The following is a 24,743-nucleotide window of genomic DNA, read 5'->3' as shown; positions in this document are numbered from 1 at the left end:
ATTCCCAAATGTCCAAGGAGTTAAAAGAAAGGAATATCTCCAGAGAGTTAGTCTAAGTTCAGTAACGTCATTAGCATTTCAGTCGCTTAAAATTAAAAGGATGAATGTGTTTAGGAGCTTGAAGAAGAGAAAAGAAAGCGTATCCAGTCAAGTGTGAAAATACCCACCTCAGTTTCTAACAGTTCCTCCATTCCCCCAGATACCAGGATTCTTAAATTTCTAGTCCGTGCTGTTGTTGTTGTTTAATCACTAAGTCTTGTCTGACTCTCTGTGACCCCATGGACTGTAGCCCACCAGGCTTCTCTGTCCGTGGGGTTTCCCAAGCAAGAATACTGGAATAGGTTGCCATATCCTTGTCCAGGGGATCTTCTTGACCTAAGGATCAAACCTGTGTCTCCTGCATTGGCAAGCAGATTCTTTACCACTAAGCCACCAGGGAAGTCTTCTAGCGTAGGACCTGGCACCTATCCATCAATGTTTTCAATGTTTGTAGAATTGTACAAACACCACTATGATAAATAATGCACACAGTATTCATTCCTTATAAGAGTATATTCCTGAGTGAGTTAGTATTCAGTTGTGTCCAATTCTTTGCGGACCCATGGAGTGCGGCCTGCCAGGCTTCTCTGCCCTTGGAATTTTTCAGCCAAGAATTCTGGAGTGGGTTGTCATTTCCTACTCCAGGATATCTTCCCAACCCAGAGATCGAATCTGAGTCTCTTGAGTCTCCTGCATTGACAACAGATTCTTTATGCTAGTGCCACCTGAGAAGTCCAGTATGTTCCTCAGTTCAGTTCAGTCGCTCAGTCGTGTCCGACTCTTTGCAACCCATGAATTGCAGCACGCCAGGCCTCCCTGTCCATCACCAGCTCCTGGAGTTCACTCAAACTCGCGTCCATCGAGTCGGTGATGCCATCCAGCCATCTCATCCTCTGTCGTTCCCTTCTCCTCCTGACCCCAATCCCTCCCAGCATCAGAGTCGTTTTCAATGAGTCAACTCTTAACATAAGGTGGCCAAAGTACTGGAGTTTCAGCTTTAGCATCATTCCTTCCAAAGAACATCCAGGACTGATCTCCTTCAGAATGGACTGGTTGGATCTCCTTGCAGTCCAAGGGACTCTCAAGAGTCTTCTCCAACACCACAGTTCAAAAGCATCAATTCTTCGGTGCTCAGCTTTCTTCACAGTCCAACTCTCACATCCATACATGACCACTGGAAAAACCATAGCCTTGACTAGACGAACCTTTGTTGGCAAAGTAATGTCTCTGCTTTTGAATATGCTATCTAGGTTGGTCATAACTTTCCTTCCAAGGAGTAACAACCAATATGTTCCTAGGCCATTTCAAAATTGGCTGATTAGGTCAGAAAAGATGAAAAAGTAGGGATTAATACATTTCTTTCTGAATTTCTTCCCCTTCTGTATTTCCTTCACTGTACACAATTTTAAAATGTTCTAACATCTGAATTGAAAAAGTATTTTCTTTAGTTTCTGCCAGGTTAGAAACACTGACACTAAATGGATGCCGATTTGTAAGTGGGTCTGTGCAAAGGAGAGTTTGTCAGTCTACTTTTCTTTCACTATCCAGATCAAATCCAAGAAATTATCTTATATAAGGGGTCAGAGTCATGAGTTGATGGTGATTTTTGTTCACATTTTTTAATTCTTTGAGATAATTTTTGACTCCTCCTATTACCTCTCAACTCCTATTACCTATGACTCTTTCTTATCTTGCTTAAGAAAATGTGCTTATTTAGATAAAAGCATAATCAATATATAATCATGGAATATACATAGAACAATACCTTGGATTTTACTTCATGTTTTTCCACTAGAATCTAAAGGCCATTTGTGGTTTATTTCTCGCCATGTGGCAATCCTTAAGTGTTTTGCTAACTTCTTAGAGAACTAAACCCACTCAGCTTATGTTGCATGAGGTTATATTCCCAATTACTCAAATAAGAGTATTTAAATTATTTAAATATTTAAATAATGCACATGATTCAGTCAGTAACACCTGAGTATTCATGGTTTGAATACTTCAAAATACCTTGTTTAAAATGAAAAACTTTATTATTCCCTTATCGTCAATTGGTCAACTCACCTTACTCTGAAATGTCAGTGCTTTTTGTATTATGGTAGAATACGGGTCAAATTTGAGTTCATCTGTTAAAAATACAACACACGAGGACTTCCTCGGCAGTCCGGTGCACTTCCAAAGCAGGGGATGAGAGTCCAAACCTTGATGGAGGACTAAGTGGCCAAAGGAGAAAAAAAAAAAACCTTGCCAAGCATGTATCAGAAATGTCAGAGGGCACTGTCCATCATGAAGAAAAATCACAGGTAATATGCAAACTAACAGGCACCGACAATCAGAATGGCTTCCCAGGTGGCTCAGTGGTAAAGAATTTGCCTGCTACTGCAGGAGACGTGGGTTCGATCTCTGGGTCAGGAAGATCTGCTGAAGGAAGCAATGACAACCCACTCCAGTATTCTTGCCTGGGAAATCCCATGGATAGAGGAGCCTGATGGGCTACAGTCCACAGAGTTGCAAAAGAGCTGGACACAACTTAGAGAGGAAGCAACAAACAAGCAACAGCAATCAGAATGGTTGCTCCACTAATTAGAGCAGATGCTGGCCATAGTGCTTCATACCCGCTGAATTCAGCTACATTAAAGATCTGTCCTTTTGGAGTCCAGTTTTTGTAGGGACAACCCCTTTCAGGGCTTCTTAAATCCTTGTAAGAAATATTTTCATGCAAAAATGGAATCCTTTGTTCTAAGAATGTAAAAATATACTATCAATTTCTAATATACAAAGCAGAAGGAATAAGAAGTAGCTATTGTTTTCTATAAATCTTATCACTTAATGCATTGGAAAAATATGGCCAGTGCAGTAATTTTAAATATTCATATTTTTAATATGTCCCCTATTATTCCTCTTTCCTTTATCCAAGTTGATAAGCAGATGCAAATACTTTCTGCCAAGGTCAGCTTAGCTACACAAGTTAAGAAGAGCTTTTTCTTACTATTTTCTGGTTTGCTATGCAAATTAGAAAGAAAATAGCCATGCACTAATATATAAGTATACTCTAAATGTATTCTAGCATATATCCTAATTATTTTACATGAAACTTTTAATCTCTGTTTCTGTATTTTAGTCCATACATTTTAAATTTATTTAAATTTATTTGGATGTATTTAGCATAGTATTTAATTATGGTAAAAGGTTAAATACTTTAAAAAAATTTAAAAGATTAAATACTATCAAATGATTTGTTATTTCAATATTTGATCACTTTTACCTTGAATGAGTAAATGTTTAGTCAAAAGATATTCAGAGTCATAGATATATTTTTAAGTGCATATATTTTTTCATTTTCTTTGCTTACAACATGGATTAGTTTATGATCTTGTATACATAATTACCAGAAGATACATCGTCATAGGTATGTTCAAAAGACATTTTGAAGGTGCTCTACTTACCGATGAGTTTCATTTGCTCTAAACACAAATTAGAAACTCACAAACTGGTGTTTTTTCCATCTGCTTAGAAACACTCTTTGTTTTGAGTATCTGCGTGCTCTAAAGCTTGGGTAGAATGGTAATGGGGCCATTATACGCACATTGGGCTGCTTGCACTCAGGGGAGTCCGACTCTTTGAGACTCCATGGACTGTAGCCTGTCAGACTACTCTGTCCATGGAACTTTCCAGGGAGGAATACTGGAGTGGGGTGCCATTTTCTTCTCTGAGGATCTTCACAACCTAGGGATCAAACCCGAGTCTCATGTATCTTACATTGGCAGGTGGGTCCATTATCATAGATAAATGTGGCTGTACCTTGTTCTGTCTCCATCTTGATGTAGTTAGCTTTCGCTAAACAGGCTGCTCTTAAAAGGGGAAGGAAAAACAAATTGATAAGATAAAACTGTGGGGAATTCCAAAATAAATACTGCTAACTGACCTTTTTTGGTGGCTCAGTTAGGCATGTTCTTGTTATGGTACCAATTGATTGCTTTATTTACTAGTATGGTGCATAACTAAGGTAAACAATTGGGTAATATCTTTGGCTTATATTTTTGTAATTCCTAGACAGACCGATAATGGTCTTTCTCCCATAGTTTTAAAAGTCATAAATTCCAAAACATTTGGAGAACATGGAGCTATAATTTTTAAAAGACAAGTTTTTCTTTTAGCTCACTTCCCTTTTTAAAGAGTGTATCTCTAAGTAAATAGTTGTATCCCATGCTCATTTACATGCAAAAAAAAGCTTTGTGTATATTAGAAAAAGAAGCCAGTAAGAAACCTCTCAACCAATTCCTAATGCTAGTGTTTAAAACCTTAGAATTTTTATCTTGGTGAACTATAAAATCAAAGAATTAACTCTCATTAGGGGTTCTGTTTCATCATAGCCACTCTGATTAATACCTCTGTAAGACTGTACAAGAAATGCTCAGTCACTACTAAAGTTTTCTTTTTAACCACCACACTGTGCATCACAAGAAATCATCAGTTTATAGCTATTTCCTTCTTATGACTTTTTAGCTTATCATTAACCCCACTCTCTTATCCTGTATTCTGAGATGAGCAAAGAAGATAATATCCACAACATTTCCATTGCTTACTCTAGAGATAATAACCTTTTTGAAAAAGAGATAACCCTTAGTTTCTTTAAACAATTTCTTCCTCTTTAAATCCATGTTAGCTTTCTCTTGTCAAGTAAGACTTTCAGTGCATTGTTAAGTAAATAAGACAAAATTATTTATAGCATAGTCTATGCAAATGAAATTGGACTAAATATACTGGAATTGTTTATTATTCCCTGTAAATTTGCTCCATAATTCTTTAATATTTACCCTACAACTTTTTATCCAGACTTTTTTCATGTTACTAAAGAAATGTAATGGATTTTAAAAAATATTTTTATTTTTATTTATGTATTTATTTGGCTATGCCAGTTCTTAGTTGCAACATGTGAACTCTTAGTTGCAGCATGTGGGATTTAGTTCCCTGACCAGGGATCAAACCCAGGCCCCTTGCATTGGGAGTGTGGAGCGTTAGCCACTAAACCACCAGGGAAGTCCCAAGATTAACAGCTAAACTTTTTTTTCTAATTCAGTCTCATATGCCACTGTGTCTGGGCCTGTTCAGTAGGATTGTTGTCATAAGATTAGATACAAGTATCTAAGTGGTCTGATATTATATATCTTTAAAGCAACTCCTTAGCCTTTTTAACAGGAAGAAATTAAATGTTAGTGAGAAGTCCTATGTACTTATTTCCTTTCCATAGTTTCTTAGTGCACCATCTGAATTTGCCCATTTCTACTTAGTACTCTATGTTATGAAGTTATACTTTTGTTTTGAAAAGAGCTGGTTTTTCACTATTTCGCTGTTTGACATGAGTGAGTGAGGTGAGGTGAGATGAAGTTGCTCAGTCGTGTCCGACTCTTTGTGATCCCATGGACTTCTCCATCCATGGGATTCTCCAGGCAAGAATACTGGAGTGGATTGCCATTTCCTTCTCCAGGGGATCTTCCCGACCCAGGGATCGAACCCGGGTCTCCCGCATTGGAGGCAGGGTGTCTCCTTCCTTAAATCTCCCTTCTCATTTGCTATCTAGCTTTCAACTCAACCTTTTCTCTTATTTCAAAATAGTATTTTTAGGATGCAAAAAATTCACTTGTTTGCATTCTCAAATTTGATTAATTCTACATGCACTTATTGATACCTTGGCATGCTAAGCAGTGAACTAGATTCTGGAAATAAAATATGGATAGTCAGTCCCTGCTTTCAAGGAGCACAGAATGCAATAGGAGAAACTGACAAATAAGCAAGTATTTACAATGCAGTGTGGCTAATGAAGAAAAATAGGATTACATGGGAATATATGGGATACAAGAATTAAGTAATTTACAGGGTAAAATCTGGCTACTGGTATTCATGATTCCTAGGTAAAAATAAGATGTTCTGTAAGAAATGTTCTTTGAGGTTATATAAGTATGAAATTTGTTCTCTCTGAGGAAGTCACGGACATTTTTAAAAAAGGAGGAGGCCAACCAAGTTTAGGGCAAGCCACTTTGCTTCAGCCTTAGTTTCATTAGACATATACTGAGAAAGTTTGTATTAAATGACTTCTGACTTCTATTTCTAAAACTCTGAGTCTGTAAGTTTTGTTTTTGCAGTTCACTGAAAAATCTAAATAGCCTAAGCCTGTTTTGAAATCTATTTCAACAAATGATCCATAAAATAAATAAGCACGAAATTCAATTTTTTGGAAAAGTGGTCTGGCTGTAGAACTGAGTAGCCCCATAAAATATTAATTTGGTCATAGTGTGGAAATGTGAAATGACTGTTAAATGAGTCAAGGCCTTATTTGTGGCCTTTGGCTCATTTGGTAAGATTACCCATTAGCCATGTAGGCAGCATAACACGCATGGTCAAGCAGCTCATGGGAGCGTCCTAACAAATGTTAAATAAAAATTATCTTTCTCTAGCCTTAGGAATATATTGCTGTTATTTTCAAAATAAGACTGCTCAGCTTTAAAATCTCAGTCAATAGGAAAATAATTATATTCGTTGCGCTTAAAATCCTGACTACTATCTGCAAATGTTTTCTAATGTGTTTTTATGTTTTTATGTTTTTTTTGGAAGTTTAGAAGTGGAATGAGTGTAGATGGTTTCTGACCATCATCTAATTTCATTGCTTCTGCCCATATGAACTCCCTTTGTATCACTGCAATACATGTATACGTAACATTTCCCTTTGCTGATGCAAAAAAGTGTTTCTCCTTAGTCCTAAGACATTTTTTTCCTTTGTCCTTAACTTTGGTTTCATGAAAAATTCCTTCTCCATTCTTTTATTTTACCTATATCTTGATAATAATAAATTAAAAATCTCTGTATGATAATCCATCAGGCTCATTCAGTATTCCTTTAGCTTATCTACAAAAGAGCGTGTGCTTTTCTCTTTGCTCCTTTTAAAAAGGCCTTCCTACTGTGGCTCTAAATATCAACCAAACATGTTAATCTCTTAGGATCTGCTATTATTAAAATCTCTCAAACCTTTTCTGAATTTTAAAAGATGTGATTATTATAATTTAATCTGTTTACTTCCACATGAACTCAAATGGAAATGAATCTCCTGAAATAGCCACATTTTCTTCCCCTCAAATATACATCTGAGATTAAAAACAAAACAGCTAACTAATTTAAATCTGGAATCTGGGTTTCTATGACACCAAACATCTGTATGAAAAGTGAAAAATTCAGTAGATGTTTTCAAATATCCAGATATTGTGTCGGTAAAACAGGTAAATGACTGAATCTTACCATTTTTATCTGAATTTTTATGTATCATGTATATGGCACCATCAGTCCTTTCTAATAAAAAAGTGTCAGTTTCAGAAATAATGCATTCACAAATACGTATGTATTGAGTACCTATTCTGTCGGAAATATTCTAAGTGCCGTAGAGAGTTCAAGGTTAAAGGCTTAAACCTTGTCCTCAAATGATTTGCAGTCCAGTGAGGGCTATAACGCAAGAACACACATATACCTAAAAGATAATGTAGCTGGGAGGAGAGAAAGCACTGTGGAATTTGGGGGAAAGTGACTACTCAAGGCTAGGAAAGACTTTCCAGGGGACCTGGTGTTTGGACTGACCTTGATGGACATGCCAGAATCATGGAAATGGGAGGGAATGTTGCAGTCACACAACATTTGAAATACACTCTCCTTTAGCACCTTGGAATTTTACTTAAATCCAATAATACTAAATTAGCCAGATGGTTGTAACAACTTTTGTGTCATTTTTCATTATCAAAGCCTTGGGTCTCTGTATGGTTTTTGTGTCTAAATGTGTTTCTTGGGTATTTTGATGAATTTATATTCATTTCCCTAAAGAGTTTCAATTTTCCACAAAGAAATATACTGAAATTTGCTCTCTGTATGGTCATTATAAAAATTCTACCTTGTACTTTGCTTTTCAAATTAGAAAAATAGATATAAATTTTTCACAGTTCAATATACATTGCATGTTTAAACCTCTGTCTTCCAAGTTAGGTGATTTTTTAAAATCTATTAGGATCACAACACTGATCAACTTTTTAATTAGCAATAATCACACCTTGGATAAACCTCATTGGTATAATACTGCCACTGCACAAAGCTGATCAACTTTTTAGAAAATCCCAAATCCTCAAGATTTTTGCCTCGTTCGATCAGAGTCTAGATCTAGGTCAAAGCAAAATGGTTCACCTCTTCTTCTTCCCCCAACCCTGCCTTCCTCTTTTGCCTCATCGTCATCCTTCTCTTTAAAAGAAAAAAATACAATCATTTTTAGCTAGAGGGAGATAGGGAGTAAACTGAGAAAATTTCTGATAATCTAAAGCATGCCACATGTATAAATTGGCTCAAGTAGCTGAAAGGTAAAGAGTGGCTGGGTTTAGATAAAGCTGGATCCAAGGGCAGAAATGTGCATGAATCTATTCTTCATAGCTTCTGGCTCTGCTTTTGTCTGTGTCCTCTGCATCCTCCATCAGCCTCTCTCCATTTGGTGGCAACAATGGCCTGATGGCAACTCGACACAAATTCTACTGACTTAGTAACCCCAGTGACAAAAGAACACTTTTGACTGACAGTCCTAACTGACTCCCATTAAGCTCAACTTGGCTTCTATCTTCAAAGCAGCCAGGATGATTAGCTATGTTGATTGGCTAAGCCTGGGTCAGTGAGCCACTCCCAAGCACATCTCTGAAGTAAAATCAAGGCGCTTTTATCAAGAGAAAGGGGGAAAGTTACTTCAGTGAAAAACTTTAATGTTAGGGTGGAAAAGCCCTCCACTAAATGTCAGGAGAACAGGTGGTTATCCCAGCGTTTCCTGTTTCTGTGGCCAGGCGTGTAACGCCATGTGCATCTTGGTTTCCTTATCTACATAAGTTAGGTTGCAGGACAAGGTTCTGTTTAAAGACCTTTTTGCCTCAATATTTTGTGGTTATGATCTCAAGAACTAGGATAAGGATAAGATACCCAGAAAATGCAGATTTACAAATAGTAACACAAAGCAAGAGATACATCACGTCTCATGTAGAAGTGGTTTTGGTAGAAATTGGACCTTAGTTTTGTAGTGGAAGAGCAAAGGCTTTTCACTGCATCCTGAGGTAGTGATAAGAAGCTCAGACAACGTGAGAGGAGAGGAGAAGAGTGTGTATGTGTATAAGAGAAAGAGAGAGAGAGAAAGAGTCAGGGAGGTTCAGAATTAACCATCACAGACTTTATTATTATAATCTCCATAGATATTTCATAAGGCATGTACACCTTTGTTAACATCCTCATTTGCCATCACAGAGACTAAGTCCCAGTCTTGTTCAAGGTGGCAGAACTACTTACAAAGCTTAAATGAGAACTTCTATCTTTTTTTTTTTCCCACTCTTCCTAGTGAAAGAGACATTGAGCCAGAGTTGGGAGTTAGGGGAGAAATACAAAAGTTTAGAAAACGTAAGGCTTTACTCTCAGAAAGTTGTACCTAGTCAAAGTGTATAAGATGTGACAATGAAGGGCTAAAAGCTATAAATGCTAAGTAAATCACTATATGAACCTAGTGGAAAGCAGATTACATCCAGCTATGAGGATGTGATAGTTTTTAAATATCTTGCTTCTGGTTTCATCTTGAGATTTCATTTTGTTATACACTCTAATCATGACATCAGAATTTCTGTTTACTTAAATTAAATTAATGGTCATTGAATAAGTTTGATATTCCACAAAAAGACATTTATTTATTCAGGAGTTAAATCTTTAGCACCAACTGGTTTCAGTTCAGTAAGCCTGGTCCTAGAGCAATAAGTGATATATAGCTGTATACCCAATGCAGTTTCATTGCCCCTATAGAGAAATTGCTTAGAGGGTTTCATCTATGAGCATCATCATCAAACTCAAGGTGACCTGAATTAACTCTATAAACGAGGTTGTATTTTGGTCGGGGTAGGGGTGGGGTGAGCAGCAAGAGGGGTAAGGATTGAGGGAAAGGAAGTGGTGATCATACGACCAGTTTCCAAGTTTTTGCTCAAACTAAGATCCTGCCCAACAAATTATTTGATCACTTGTCTCCATGGCTGTATTACAGCCATTACGGAAGAAACTTGACAAACTGCACGTTGTTCCTTAAAGAACTTATCTAGCAAACTTTATAGACCAGTGAGTCAAACTCATAGGATAGGAAGGTAACCTTAATGATTGATTCTTGACCTGCCCTTCTTTTAAAAAATCCAATGAATAACAAAAGAGAATATCTAACTGTATAAAAAGTTGCATTAGTATGTTTTTTTTTTAAAAGAAAAATGGAGTATAGGGGCTTCCTTAGTGGCTCCGTGGTAAAGAATTCACCTGCCAATGCAAGAGACATGGGTTCGATCCCTGGTCTGGGAAGATTCCACGTGCCACAGAACAACTAAGCCTGTGTGCCACAACTATTGACCTGTGCTCTAGAGCCCGGGAAGCACAGCTGCTGAAGCCCAAGCACCCTCAAGCTCATGCTCTGCAACAGGAGAAGCCACCACAATGAGAAGTCTGTGCACTACAACCATGAGTGACCCCCACTTATCACAACTAGAGAAAGCCTGCCCAGCAACGAAGACCCAGCACAGCCAAAAATAAACAAATAAATAAAACAAAGTTTTCTAAAATGGAGTGTATAAATTACAATAAATTATCATTTTTAAATTAATATTTGATTTTTAAAAATTGTTTGCAGCAGTATACATGAAGATGATATAGGAGTATATAAACAGAAAGTAAAAGTCTGCACCCCAGGCCCTACACAACATGAACCGTTGTTCAGTGTGTGTTTTTACAGATGTTTTTCTTGTATGACAAGCATTGATGTGTGTATTTAATTAATGTATTTATTTAGCTATTTATCTATTTTACAAAAGTTGAAGATACACATTATTCTACAGTTTCCTTTTTTCACTCAGCTATACGTGAGGAAAACCTTTTTGTGAGAGCTTCACGTTTTATTTAACTCTGATCCATTTGATAATTTATTGTGTACTTTTACTTCATAAGATGATTAAAAATATCACTTGAAGTTTTCTAAAACATTAGTATAAATCCTTTCAACATGGAATAAAGATCATGATAAATTTGGACAAAATTTTGTTCCAGTTTGGACAAAATTTTGTTCCAGTTTGGACAAAAATGGACAAGGATTAACCACAAAAGAAGATTATTAAGTGATTTCACCCAAGAACCATTTCAGTGATAAATTTATATTGTAGATCTGTTTGCATGTACTTGATCAACCAGGTTAACCCCAAAAAGGAGGAGAAGAAAAAAGTCTAAGGTCAGTATCTGGGATACAGATACATCTCACATTCGAATGAGTCTTTAGAAAAAAGGCAATTTTAAAAAATTTCTATCTACATTGAGTCATAAGCCATACGTGTCTTATTAACTTTTTGAACAGTTGTCAGCTGATATTCAAAATAAGAGAATCTTTGTGAGTCACTTACATTCAACAGTGGCTTTAAAATTATTGGGGGATGTGAAAAACTTTGACCTATGCTGGTTCTTTCTTGATGAAGGGAATCATCATCATTGCTATTATGTTACAGTGTACATTCTTATGAGTAAGTTGAGCCACCTCTGGGCCACTGGACCAATGTGGGTTGGCCCCCATCGGTGAACAGACTAAACTATAGCCTTATTCCAAGAATATGGAAACTGACAACAAATTATTGCTTGTGGTCTACTTCCAGTTTCAAGTGCAAACATACCAAAGTTTATTTTAAATTTGAGCCAGTCAGACATTTAGCAATATACATCAAAGAAGAAGTGAAGGCTTCCCATGTTTATTATTTCAATATGATGTCTGTTCTAATAAAGTAGAAGAATGCCTATGACAGACCATGTAGTAGAAATTCTCTAGTTCCACAGTTTGGCCTTAAATATATACATATATTTGTAAATTAATCCAAAACACATTGCCATGGTTCCAATTCCTCTGAAAGCTGATTGTTTTCTGTCCCTTTTTTAATTTTAGAAATACAGTGGCCGACTGCCAGAACACTTTCAGATAAACAGTCCACTCCATATATAAAAGGGGCATAGAATCACGAATGTTAAAAACCACAGAATGTTATTTAAATAAGTTAAAGTTATTACGGTCTTCCCTATTAATTAAAAAAAAAAAGCCATCTGTGCAAGGTGAATTTTTGTAAGGTCCCAATTTTTTTTAATGATTGTGGATGGAATTTGCAACTGCTTTCATGGTGAAAGTACAGTTCAGGGATTCCCAAGATATAATGCACTATTTATGTAATTTTGTGGTCATTGACTAAATTTCTAATAAAACACTGGGAAGAATTCTTATTATTCCATCTGAATGTACAGTGCTGCTTGAAGGAACTGACTGTAACTAACTCTACCTTTCTATTCTACCACCTTAACCTCCTAAATCTTTATTTCATCTGAACCTTCTCTGTGTATGTGCACGTGTGTGTGTGTCTCTGCCTCTGTTTCTCTCACATACACACACACATTGCAGCCCACATTTTGTCAGAACTGTCTTTGACAGAAACATCGCGATGGTGAGCAGGACTGAACACCCACACCAAAAAGGAAAAAAGAAATCACTGCATGAAGAAACAGCACACTGGGCAGCATTACCAGTGCAGAGCTATACATCCCTGTGATGAGGCCGTGTTTTCATTTTTGTTATTTGCAGAATTGATTTCCATTGGGCAAATAACCTATAAACCTAGTAGGCTTTCAAAATCTTAGAGGAATAAAAAGTCAAAGGGTGCTTCTCCCTTGAGTGTGGCAGGAAAATACCATGACAAGGATTTGGGGATCTTTTTGGTCATTTTCCCTCCAACCAGTGTTGTCAGTCAATTAAAATTTGTACCGTAGGTCTTTACCAGTTTGAAGCCACTCCCAGCGCCTGTGATGAGCAGTCCTTCTTGTTTGTGCAGTCATTCATTATCTCCATTACCAAAAGGAGAATAGAGGACAATTACATTGTTTGGACGAATCAGAGTGTTAGGAGGAGTATTTGTCATGGTGGCAGAGTGCAGCACCTGACAGGCAACGATTGATGGCCAGGAATGAGTGTGAGTGGCCAAAGCTGCCTCATAGGATGCAAATTACTGACTGTGGATTCCAATTTATCCTGTTCATTTTTCTTGCCCGTGCTGAAGACCATTAGTGGTTTTTGAAGCAGTGAAGGGGTCATTACTAATGTGGGTAGGCTTGAAGCAGGAGGGAGAAGGAGGGGAAAAGCCTTCTGTAATTACACAGCTTTCAGGAACAGGCTGGAGGCCCTAGCCAAAAAAATGTCAACACCTCGCAATCAGAAAAATTTATTTTCATTTTATGCTTAACCCATATTAACTCAACATTATCATCTTTCTTTGTTAACATTTGCAGAATATTAAAAGCCTGGCTTCTATATTAATACAAATCTAGTTAACCCCTTTTGCAATACAGGGGATTTTGTTTAGCCTAATGGCATTTGGTTTTGCTAATAAGTAATTGTGCACATTTTGGATAATGCACGCTATTATGGAAGATGAAATACCTGAAGAATAAAATCTTAGATGAGTGAAAAACATTCACTCTCAAACACTGGAATGCTTAGAATGCTATGAATGGAATACTTTGTTGTTCCTAATGTCACCCTTTAATAACATTGATGAGAAATATTTATTCCTGAAGGCTTTCTAGTTTAGAAATGACTTTGACATGCTGTATAAAAGTTTACTTTTCTGTTTAAGAAAACCTGTGAATTTAGAGTAGGGACCTATTTAACAGATATATTTTATAATTATGTATATGCCAATAGAGTGTCTCAAAGTAAATGCATAAATCTAAAGTAACAACCTGATTTCAGAATGAGAGAGGAAAGGGGTTTGATGATGGGAGGATGGTTTGTTATAAATGTTGGTGAGTTGTGCTGTGAAGTAAAGAATTAAAAAACACTGAAACCTATGGCTTCATTCTCTTATTGCCACACTTGAGGGTAAAATGTAAAATTTCTGTGTGAAGCATTCCCATAATTGACTCCTTGTGATGTGTGGTCATTGTATGTGACCCTCTTAACCCGGAGCAGCAACCAGGAAAAATGAAAGAATCTTCCACTGTCCTTTAAAGGAGTCAACATAAATAACTGTCAGTGAACTCTGCTATAATTGAAGCAGTTGCCATGGCTTCCAAGTATAGTTGTGATTATGTACAATCTGACTTTCCAAACTTTGACTGTCAATAATCTTAGATTAACCAGGAAATAATGATTATATTGATTGTATTAAATAATGATTATATTCATCTCACAAAGAAAACATAGGAGAAGGGCTGCACAGAGGTTTTCCAGGAAGTAAAATGGGCCTGAATCTAGCTCCCTTAGTGTACATGAAGTGCCTGTATAGACAACCAAAATTCAGACCCTTCGCCCAAGTGCTGTGCATCCCTGATTGACTGAAGAAACTGAATACTTGCAACGCTGCTGGCTTTGTGCTGCTGGCCTCCACAGCGTGGTGCGAACGGGGCTGCACTGGCAGGTTTTGGATTCTTGTCTCTGCCCACATTTTCCCCTACACGTGATTAAAAGGCTGCGATTAGGAAAATCAAGTCATAGACTAAAGAAATCACAAACAGTGGTTTCATTCATAGACGTAAGTGACTCTTTCTTAACTTCTGATACATCTTTCAAAACATTTGTTTTTTCATTAGCATCCGTACCCTTCCGAAGAGCAGAAGAAACAGTTAGCTCAAGACACAGGACTTACAATTCTCCAAGTAAACAACTGGTGAGTGACCCCCAAATCAATGTCTTTATCCTGTGGCTAAGATTGCTCAATCATTGTTTTTTGTTTCTGAAACAAATGGGATTAAGGAGGATAACTCCTGTGTGTCTACCTTGAGGTGTGAACGTAGTGCATAGCAAGAGGAAGAGGTAACCAGGTTAATGGTTTTGATGAGATATATCCTTTTTCTCTCTCTCCCTCCCTCTTTCTTTCCTTTTCTCTTCTCTTGCTCTTCCTCTCCACCTCACTTTTCCCATCTCTGAGGCTTTAAAATTCTTGAATTGAACAGAGCAAATTCAGTTTAAGTCACTCCCATTTAAAGTAGTTCCTCTGGGTATTTTGATGCAGTTGAAATTTGAAATTATCGGTTCTGGAAGGTTTCTTTTGTCTAGGCTTTTTAGGGTGATGGAGATGCAGGCTCTTTAGCACTCCTAACAGAAATTTATTTACCCAAATTTTTTTGTGTTTTTGAACACAGGGTAAGAAAAACCAAAGATTTACCCACTTTTAGCTCTACCATTTGGCCGATTACTGCCGTGAAGGTGCATGGGACATCACTCTTTGTATATGGCTTAGAGGGTAACTGAGGAAAAGGAGGGGCAGAGGATTAAATAAAATGATCACAGTGGCCAAGAAATGATATAGGAATTACTTATCAAAATACTGGCCCAGGTTTTATCAGCAGCTTAATTTTGTTCAGTACATTCTTGGGGTGATGTTCAGATTAATTGAACTGACAGTTCTCTTTCAAAATTCAGGGAAAGTATTTGCACGGATTTCAGGCCTTATACAAACTTAATTACATGGAACTCCATTTTATCATTCTAATTCCATGTAGCAGAGGTTGTATTTACAAATGAGAAGTCTCTGCCTTTATTCACAGCTTTCCTTAATATATTTATCAAAGCAGGTTCATTTACAAAGTGCTCTATCTGTGGGATACAGGCAGGCAGACATTAACAAAGCTTTTAGGTTTATCAGGCTCGCTGCCTGATGAGCTACCCGAGGGTCAATTGATTTTGTGGTTCTGTGATTCATTTTTTTCTCATTTTTCTAGGATCACAATGAGAGACATGCTTGGAGAATTAGCCAGTTTGTCTGCCTTATCTGTCAGGCAATTTTTTTTTTTTTCCCAGGGAAGTCAAGCTACTTAAATTGGCCACAGGAACTGCCGTTATCTGGCTTTAATGCACCCTATAGTGTGGATAGCATTTCAATTACACCAGTAACCAAAGCTTAGCTGCAGCCCTTTTCATGCCTAGTGCTGTACAGAAAGTGATGTGCCTACCTACAGAAGCAGAAAATTGAGTTGCCTTGCTTCTGTCAGGGTGATTAATGCAGAAATAAACTGCTAACCTGAAAAGAAAGGCAGAAAGAAAGGATAGACAATACAGACTTGAATTCACTTTAATTTTCTACTAAAGATTGGAACTATGTACATTTAAAGATACCCTTTAGACCAAAAACTTGGAATAAAGGCTGTAATCTCCAGACAGAGATGTGTATGTGATTCCATGTTGATACGAGCCTCATAGAATAGATACGTATGTCAATGTATATATATTCTCATTTATGTTCCTAGGACAAGCTATCAGAAGTCTAAAACAATAAAATAAATGCAGTCTGTGTTGATGGTTGAAGACTTATTTACGCTGCATGTTTTTTTATAATCATCATACTGATCACCAAACTGAGCTACCGTGTATACAGAGGACCTTAATGCAGTGAATGTTGCTTTAAAATCACAATCTTTATAAATTTGGAACAAGTTGAGGGTGGTTGTGATGGGAGTTTGGGGGAAAAAAGGAACTATTTCTACATGGATATTTGACTTTGACATTTGATCTTGCTCTTTTTGAAAGTACTGCTCCCTCTCACCCACTCCCTGTACTTTTTGATGTAGTCATTACACTTGAAGAGTGAAGATGCTACAGTCATATCTAAAGATGAGCCTTTTTCACAATTAGACACCCGGTTGGAACCTGGAGAGAGCACCCCTTATTTTCTGAATTCCATTAAGCCCCAGGGCATGGATGAGGAGTTCTGTGGTGTGATAGCTTAGGTTTCTTGTTTCTCTATTATTTGAGCCTTGTTTGCCACAGAATGCCAAGGGTTACAATGTGACAGTCTATCACACTGCATACTTCCCGTAATATGGCATCAGGGTTGACACCTACATCTTTACAAAATAATTCCATCTCCCTAATTTTCACACCTCCCTCTGAAAAACCCTCTAATCCTGCCCTGAGGTCTAATTCTTAGTTAACAGCTACCATAACTTTGATAATAAGGTGTGACTGTGAGGATAATACAGCAGTTACTTCTAAAAGACTACCAGGAATTTCACACAGGGACCGAATTTTGGTGGATCTCAAAAAGAAATGTACAAGAGAACACCAGCTACTATACAGTACATTCTGAAACTGTCCAGTGTCTTGATGATATCATCTTTAAAACAGAGAAAGCTATCCAAACTCATTTCAAAAGGCTTCATAATCACTGTTCTTAAGTGCCAAGTGATAGCTAAAAGAGATGAGAAGAGTAGGCTGTAAACTATTTCTCCAGGCCCTGAGAGCTCTCAGAAATGGGGAAAAAAAGAACAGGGATCAGCAAGCAGTTCCTAAACCTCATTTAGTGAACTCTGCTAGGAAATAATACCCACTTCTCTGATTGAGGCCAAAACTTCAGACTAGTGTGTTCTGATGCCTATACTAAAAGAATTTGAATAGTATAGAGAGCATTCACATTGGAAAACCATGGAAGACCTGCTTCAGTTCTGCTTCTCACTTACCTCTTAAAATAGAAAGGCCTAGCAAGGTCAGGGTAGTTAAGTATCGCTGTAAAATAACCTCTGTAGTAATAAGCAATAGAACATGGCTCCACGCATTTGATGAGAGCAATAAGCAATAAAAACAGGCCTGTTAAGATCGGTCAGTAATTTCAGAACAAATAAGCAAAAAGGAAGTTTAGGAGATAATTAAGGGAATTAAAGATTGTTTTATCTTAGCAGCTAGTGTTAAGAATAATCTTAATGGGCTTTTCCTGTGTATTTAACAGTAGGGAGTGTGCAAAAATTGATGATACCACCAAATCAAAATGTGATTTCAGGAAAAGAGTGGAGTTTGACACTAAGTCATTTTTTCCTACAATTAGTCATCAGAAATCTATTAATAATCAGTCATCTAATTAAGACTTTTTTTAAAAAAATGATGATAACCCAATCTTCAGTGTATGTATGCACTTCACTGCCAAAGCTAATCACAAGTACTATAGTGAGATTTGCTTTCTAGACTGCTCAGTTAGGGGAGAGTCACCTCAACTGTGAAACCCCCAAAATGTGTGCATAGGAGAGAAGAAAAGCAAAAGAATGAATATCCTCAGTCTGAATAACCTACTCACCATGAAGAAGCAAATGTGGTATACTGTGACTGAATATTCATTAAATTTTGGTAGGTAATATAGTGTAGTGGGTAATCAGACTCCGGACCAGACCCCATGGGGCTAAAATCCTGGTTTCATCGTTTATCAATTAGATGTTCAACCTTCACCAAATTGCTTAACCTTTTTAAGCCTTAGTTTCCTCATCTATAAAATGCGAACAATAGTCACATATAGCTGTAACATGTCAGAGAGGTACTGCAGGCTAAGTCTCAGCATAGTGCTGGCATGTACCGCAGATGTTATCTGTGGTTAAAATAAAGTACATAATTATAAAAATGAGAGAGAAAGATTTATGATGATTTCAAACAATGCTATCAATTAAGACATCATTAAATCACTTATAAATTAGAATGGAGATTTCTTTCAGGAAAAAATAGAGGCAATAAAATTTGAGAGCAGACAACTTACTGTGCATAGCTTCTATCTTAAACAAAGATAGACTTTTGTAGTTTCTTAGATGATCCTTCTTTTGTAGTTCTTTGATGCCAAGGAGGGAAGATTAGGGAGCCCTAGGAGGTAAGTGGCTTCAAATAGCTGTGAAGACTAGACTTTTTGAAGGAAAGTTTTGGGTATTAATGCTCTGGTATTTCCTCAGGAGCCATGCTTACATGCATTCATTGACAGAAAATTTTTTTGAAAATTATTTTTTTTAATGAGGAAGTTCTTGCTTGAATAATTTGTTGGGGTGCAATTGTACATCTTTGAAGTTAGTAATCATTGAAATATAGCACAGTCTTAACTTTGACAATTAAAACCCCTCAATCCCTGGGTCAGAAAGATCCCCTGGAGAAGGAAATGGTAACCCACTGCAGTATTCGTGCCTGGAAAATCCCATGGACAGAGGAGCCTGGCGGACTACAGTCCATGGGGTTGCATAAGAGTCAGACATGACTTAGTGAATAAATAACAACAAAGCTAAAAATACTGTGCAAAAAATCATAACATTTCCATGTTCTCATGTAACTTTCCTCAATGCTATATAAGAATTATGATATTAATTTTAAGTCCCTGTTTCTAGGTTTAATTTTAAAAGGAAGAAATACTGCTTTTAAAAACTCATGTCACTGAAGTAATTGTATTCTTATCTATATACCAACAAGCAAAATTCACTGGGTGACATATTGACAGAAGAAAGGTATACTAGGAATAAAGGACTTACTTTCTTGATAGGAGGCTGTCTCTAGGGCCGTAAATAAACATGCACAAAACTGAAATTTCAAGGAGCTTTTTCAGTTGAAGGTAGCCAGCGAGTTCTTTTGTGTAATAGTTTTAAATGTCCCTGTACAGCCTCTCAACCTGAAGATATGAAATATCTTCATCCTGCTTGCCCCTTCTTTCCATCAGTGGTCTTCCAACAATCTTTCTTGCTACAACAGCCTTTAATAATCAGACATCCACTTTGTGGAACTTCCTCATGGGAAGAGATAGCTTTGTTTTACCTATTTCAGTTTGACCATGTTGACAGTTTTTTCTGGACTAGATGAAAGCTTGTTCAGTTCGGACTAAAGTACTGTGCCAGGGGAATTCCCGGGTGGTCCAGTGACTAGGACTCAGTGCTTTCACAACCCTGGTTCGATCCCTAGTTGGGGGACTCAGATCCTGTAAGCTGAGTGGTACAGCCGAAAAAGAACTGTGCTGTGAAAGTTATCTTGGAAGTCAGTTTCTCTTTCTAGCCTTCTTCCCTTTCGCTGTAGAAAGGCTCATTAACTACTCAGTGACTTGGTTTTCTTACTTGTGAAATGGAAAGATGAGGAGACAAAAGAATCGGTTTGTGCACTCCTGTTGTAGGTTAAGAGTGCTCTGAAAAGAAAAGGTGGTTTTGTTAGAAGACCTCCCCAGCCCTGATTAAAATATGGACAGGAACAGAGCGGTAGCCTAAGGAAAGCAATCATTTTCCTCAGGAATCCATCAGTCTAGAGGTGCCAGATGCTTTTCTTTGCTGCTTAACTCTCGAAGGGCAATAATAGTGTTCTCGGTGGGGTTGAAGACAGGGTCAGTGTCAGGCCCTCTGTCAGTGAATCCCCAAGCCCAATTTGAAGCCTAATTAAATGAGTAGGTGGCTGGGTTAGTGGTAAAAAGACGTTGCACTTCTTTACAGCAAAGACAAGTCATTTCGAAGGTGTGTACGTTGTCACTCCCTGGCAAGGAGAGCAGACACCGGAAAATACGTTGTAATATTAGGACATCATGAGTAAGCTGGGAATTGAGGAAAATAATTTTGTAATAAACATATGGACTAATTGGCCAGTGGTGCAGGAAATCTAAATGAGGAACAGGGGCAGCTGGACATTTTCATCTCCAGAGAAAAGGATTGAAGGAGAGAGTGATAGACCAAGGAGGTGGAGTTGAGAGAAACCTAAGAGAATGAGCCGGCTGGACTGAAAACCTTCTCCCTGCTCAGCAGTTTCCACCATGGCCATTTGTTAAAACACAGAGCTGCCGTCTTTGCTGATTATTTCCAAGTTACATCTATGTTTCTGAATAAAAATCCATTTGAATCTCAAGTCAGATTTGCCAGGTGCTAGATTCATTGTCAGCATTTAATGTGCTGAGACTGCCGATGCTAAGGAAGGGAAGGTTTAAAAAAAAGCGTTGAATTCCTGGTTGGCAAGCTTAAGGTGAAAGACTTCTCTTTCCATGGCCTCCTATGCCAGAGAAACCAATGACCCAGGGAGGAGGCAAAGATGGCTGGGGATGTGGGGCCAGAAAACCTCATGAAGTTTTTTTTCTAAAACTAGAGTGTTTTCTTTTTTTCTTTTCATGTTTACTTTTTATTATATGTTGAAGTAAGTGTTGTGATAGTTTCATGTGGACAGCAAAGGGACTCAGTCATACATATACCTGTATCCATTCTCCCCCTAAACTCCCCTCCTATCCAAGCTGCCACGTAATACTGAGAAGAGTTCCCTGTGCTATACAGTAGGTCCTTGTTGGTTACCTATTTTAAATATAGCAGTGTGTACATGTTTTCTTACCGACAGTCACTCCTGTGAAAGAGCTGAGTTTGTATTAGCTTAGAGTCTCCAGTCTCTTTTCAGCTCTACTAGGCTTCCAGTTATTCCGTCTCCATGGTCATATGATCATTTCTTGGGGACCTGCAGTTGTTTCTAAAAGGAAAACCAAAGGGAGGTGGTAAGAGAGATTAAAAGACGTGAAAAGAAAAATACACATGATTAATGTTTAACCAGAGGGATTGCCCGGAAATTTAATGGATTTCATTTTGCTCTGTCTACAGCAAATGGAACTGAGGGTGACCAGAGCATCAACCCCTGGCCTGCCAATTTTGAATAAGAGGGACTATTATCATGTTTTCCTACTTTACTTTCTGCAGCAGATTCCTGACATTCCCACACTAGTCTGAAAATCGAAGGCATCCATTGTACCTAGGCAGCTGTGCCTCCAATCCATTGCCGGGTCACTCCAGCATTTCTGGACACCTTCTATCCTGTAGAGATGCGAGTACCATTTCCAGAAATTGAGATTCAGTCCAAATTTGGCCAAGCGGCTAAGACTCAGCAAGAGCCTTTTAAAAGTGGTAAACAAAAGGAGTGGAGGGCGGAATAAAGGAAGGGGATGCCAGCGAGGGGACTCAAAGGGGAGGTTTGCTGCAATCCTTTACATTCAATTATACCAGCTCCTTTGTGCTTTTCCCTTTCGCTCTGCAAAGAAAGAATGAAATATGGTTTTCATAGCAAGCTGGCAGCATTATCTCAGGATGCATATTTCTTTGCTGGGTTGGAATGCCAATAAGGGGAGAAAAGAAGTTCCTCATTTAGAGGAAAGTACAAGGCTACAGAGAAAACACAAAACAACAAAAAAGGAATGCAACAAGTTTCTGAAATACTTCCAAAAACTACCCCTTAAAGAAAATATTTAAATGAGAACGCTTTTGAAGATAAAAAATTTCTCAGGGTAAACCTTACCCTTTTTTAAAACCTCTAAATATGGAAGGGGGGAGAAATCAGCCAAATATGTAGACTATTTTTGATATTTGAAGATTTTTAGAATTGGCCTCCTCTCTTTCATTGATAAAGACAATAAACTCCACAGACAAATCTTGGGTTAGGCAGAAGGCTCTACCTATTTATGCGCTTCACTGTAGCAGTATTTGGAAGAGAAACAAAAGTTTACTCAAATAAGTCCTTTTGCCATCTCTGTTGGCATGGTTTCTCAGTGGGTTACATGATATTAAAGTAGGATGATACTGACTTGCTATGTGCTTATTTTTAAGTAAGAAAAAAATGGAGACAATCCATTGAAAATATTACAGAATTATAGCAGTCAATTCAGTGAGTATACCTAACCCCAGTTACAGATCAATAAAACTGTTTTTTTTAAAAAATTAATAAACAGGAATCTTCAAATTACCCTCTAATTTACTTCTAGCATGTAGAAAATAGAAGGGGGCTTGTAAATGGAACAGATCTTTTAAATTACACGCTATTAAAAAGAAAGTAAAAAGATAGATGAGAATGTACCAATACCATGTTTTTTACTTTCCCTAATTTTTTTATCCTTAAAAATGCGAGTCTTTTTACTCTTAAAAAAGGCTATGGCTTGGTTCTGAGTTCTCAGTCCTTTTTACCATGTTACTACCATTTCAGTAAAATTTTTTCCTCGTTTTTTCCATCACCCAGAGTATAACATGTTTTTTAAATATATTCTGAAAATTCGCTCTCTGAGAAATAAGTACTTAATGAATCGTCTTTAGACCAGGTCCTCATTCACTTCACTCATTCATTCACGCATTCATTCACTGGAGAGCAGCATTCCAAAAATTACTTAGTTGAGAGTCTGCTCTCTTTTTAGGTTCCATTAACCTCTTGATCTTAAGGACTTGTGTTGTTGTTGCTGCTGTTGTTTTCATTGTGTTGAATTTTTCAGATATTAGAGAATGAGCATCGGTTAGGTGGCACCTCCCAGTGCTTAGCCCAGAAATTCTATCCAGTGGGCAACGTTCTGAGCTATTTCCCCTAATCTCCAGAAACAAGGAAAATTATTTTTTATCTGCAAAACTGTTAGCAACATGGGTAGGAAAATAGTTTTTCCTTTTTTAAAAAAAATTGCTTTCTTCACATCTTTTTCCTGCTTCGTTGTCTTACTATAATCATAATAGAAAACTTCGTTTCTTTTTGTTTGTTTGTTTGCATGTCTTTTGTACATGAATGAGAATCTTTATTGCTGACTGATCGTTCAAGATAGGTTTGCACTAACTCTCCGTCCTGGTCAGAATTGTTCATTCTTTACTCAGGTTGGAACATATCAGAGTTCTTTCTCTTTTTTTCCTTGCAAGGTAAACATTGAGAGATATGAGATTTCCCGTCTGTCTCTAGATACAACTTATCTTTTAGATAAGTCTCTGTGAGCTGAGGTTTCAGGCTGTTTAATGTTGACCTCTTGAGTTCCAAACTTCTTAAAGACTTTAGGTAAACAAAAACTTTAGCAGTGATTATTAAGGGAGTGGTGGGACAGCAGATTAATCCCCAAAGATCTAGATTCAATTCTACCTGAAAACCCACAGGTGAAAAATCCCTGCAATGATCTTGGCTTAATGGTTTCCACTCAGCTCTTGAGGAAGGACTCAGTCGTTTTGACTAAGGCTGTGTCATAAGAAGGATGGTCAGGGGATTCCTTTTTTTCATTATTGACTGATAGATCTCCTTCACAGAGACGGTCACAGGTATTTGCATACTTTCACCAGGCTGATAGTGATATTTTGGTTAATTTCAAAGTTGAACTAACAGCTATTTTAAACCTAGATTTTGGATATTATTTCATTTAAAAGTTATTGAACACATGGGATCTTTCTTTGTCTCTGTACTATGTTTTCTGAAATCCTGAAAACTACCCCTTTCAAAAGAGGGTACTCTGATGCCAGTAGTCTGATGGGTGAGAATACTCAAAGTCACATATGCAGTGAAGTGCCTAAGGATTTCATTTAGGCAAAGTGGTCTTTTTTTTTTTTTTTTAAATCATGGATCTGATTCTCACTGTCTCATCTGTTTTTGCAGTTGAAAAGATATATAGGTATTCTTGAGTGCCCACGAGCAAATTTCCTCTTCATAAAGTTGTGTAGACAGTAGCATAGTGAAACTTGGTCACAGCTGGTTTATTTCCTGTGTTACCTGAAGCCAGGTTCCATGGAGTAAACTCCAAATACCTTCTTAGCTGCGAGTTACTAAATACTGGTAGTCTTGGATCTGTGTGACTCAGTGTGGCTCTTTGCTTTACGAAATATGCAGGTTTCCTGTTATCATACAGTGTTCCCATGGATTCAGTGTTTTGTGTTTGTGTTTGGTGGCCTCGGCTGGTATAAAAGAAGAATGTTAAAGGGAAAAGTAGAAACCTCCTGTAGAATAGAATAGTAAAAGTCATCTGGATTACCTTTCCTTGTAATTTTTTCATAATGAAATTGCTAAAGCAATGTCAGTAAACAGGAAACTAGTGAAGTGTAAAATAATTAGCACCAAAGGGAACATAATAGGTTACATATTAAAATCC

The 24,743-nt window shown here is 37.4% G+C and overlaps 1 protein-coding gene and 1 pseudogene across 1 annotated transcript in view; one reads left to right on the top strand and one right to left on the bottom strand.

The window, feature by feature from the left end:
* Positions 1-24,743, top strand: part of MEIS2 (Meis homeobox 2) — a 220,274-nt gene that overhangs the window by 136,809 nt on the left and 58,722 nt on the right. The window contains exon 9 of the mRNA XM_052646516.1: positions 14,728-14,804. Within this exon, the coding sequence (XP_052502476.1) occupies positions 14,728-14,804 (77 nt within the window). The remainder of the gene's footprint in view (positions 1-14,727; positions 14,805-24,743) is intronic.
* On the bottom strand, positions 8,093-8,169 carry LOC128054917 (uncharacterized; annotated as a pseudogene).

Source organism: Budorcas taxicolor, chromosome 10 (assembly GCF_023091745.1).
Source record: "Budorcas taxicolor isolate Tak-1 chromosome 10, Takin1.1, whole genome shotgun sequence".
NCBI lineage: Eukaryota > Metazoa > Chordata > Mammalia > Artiodactyla > Bovidae > Budorcas > Budorcas taxicolor.
Note: the sequence above shows the minus strand (reverse complement) of the source record. Positions and strands in the feature narration are given on the sequence as shown.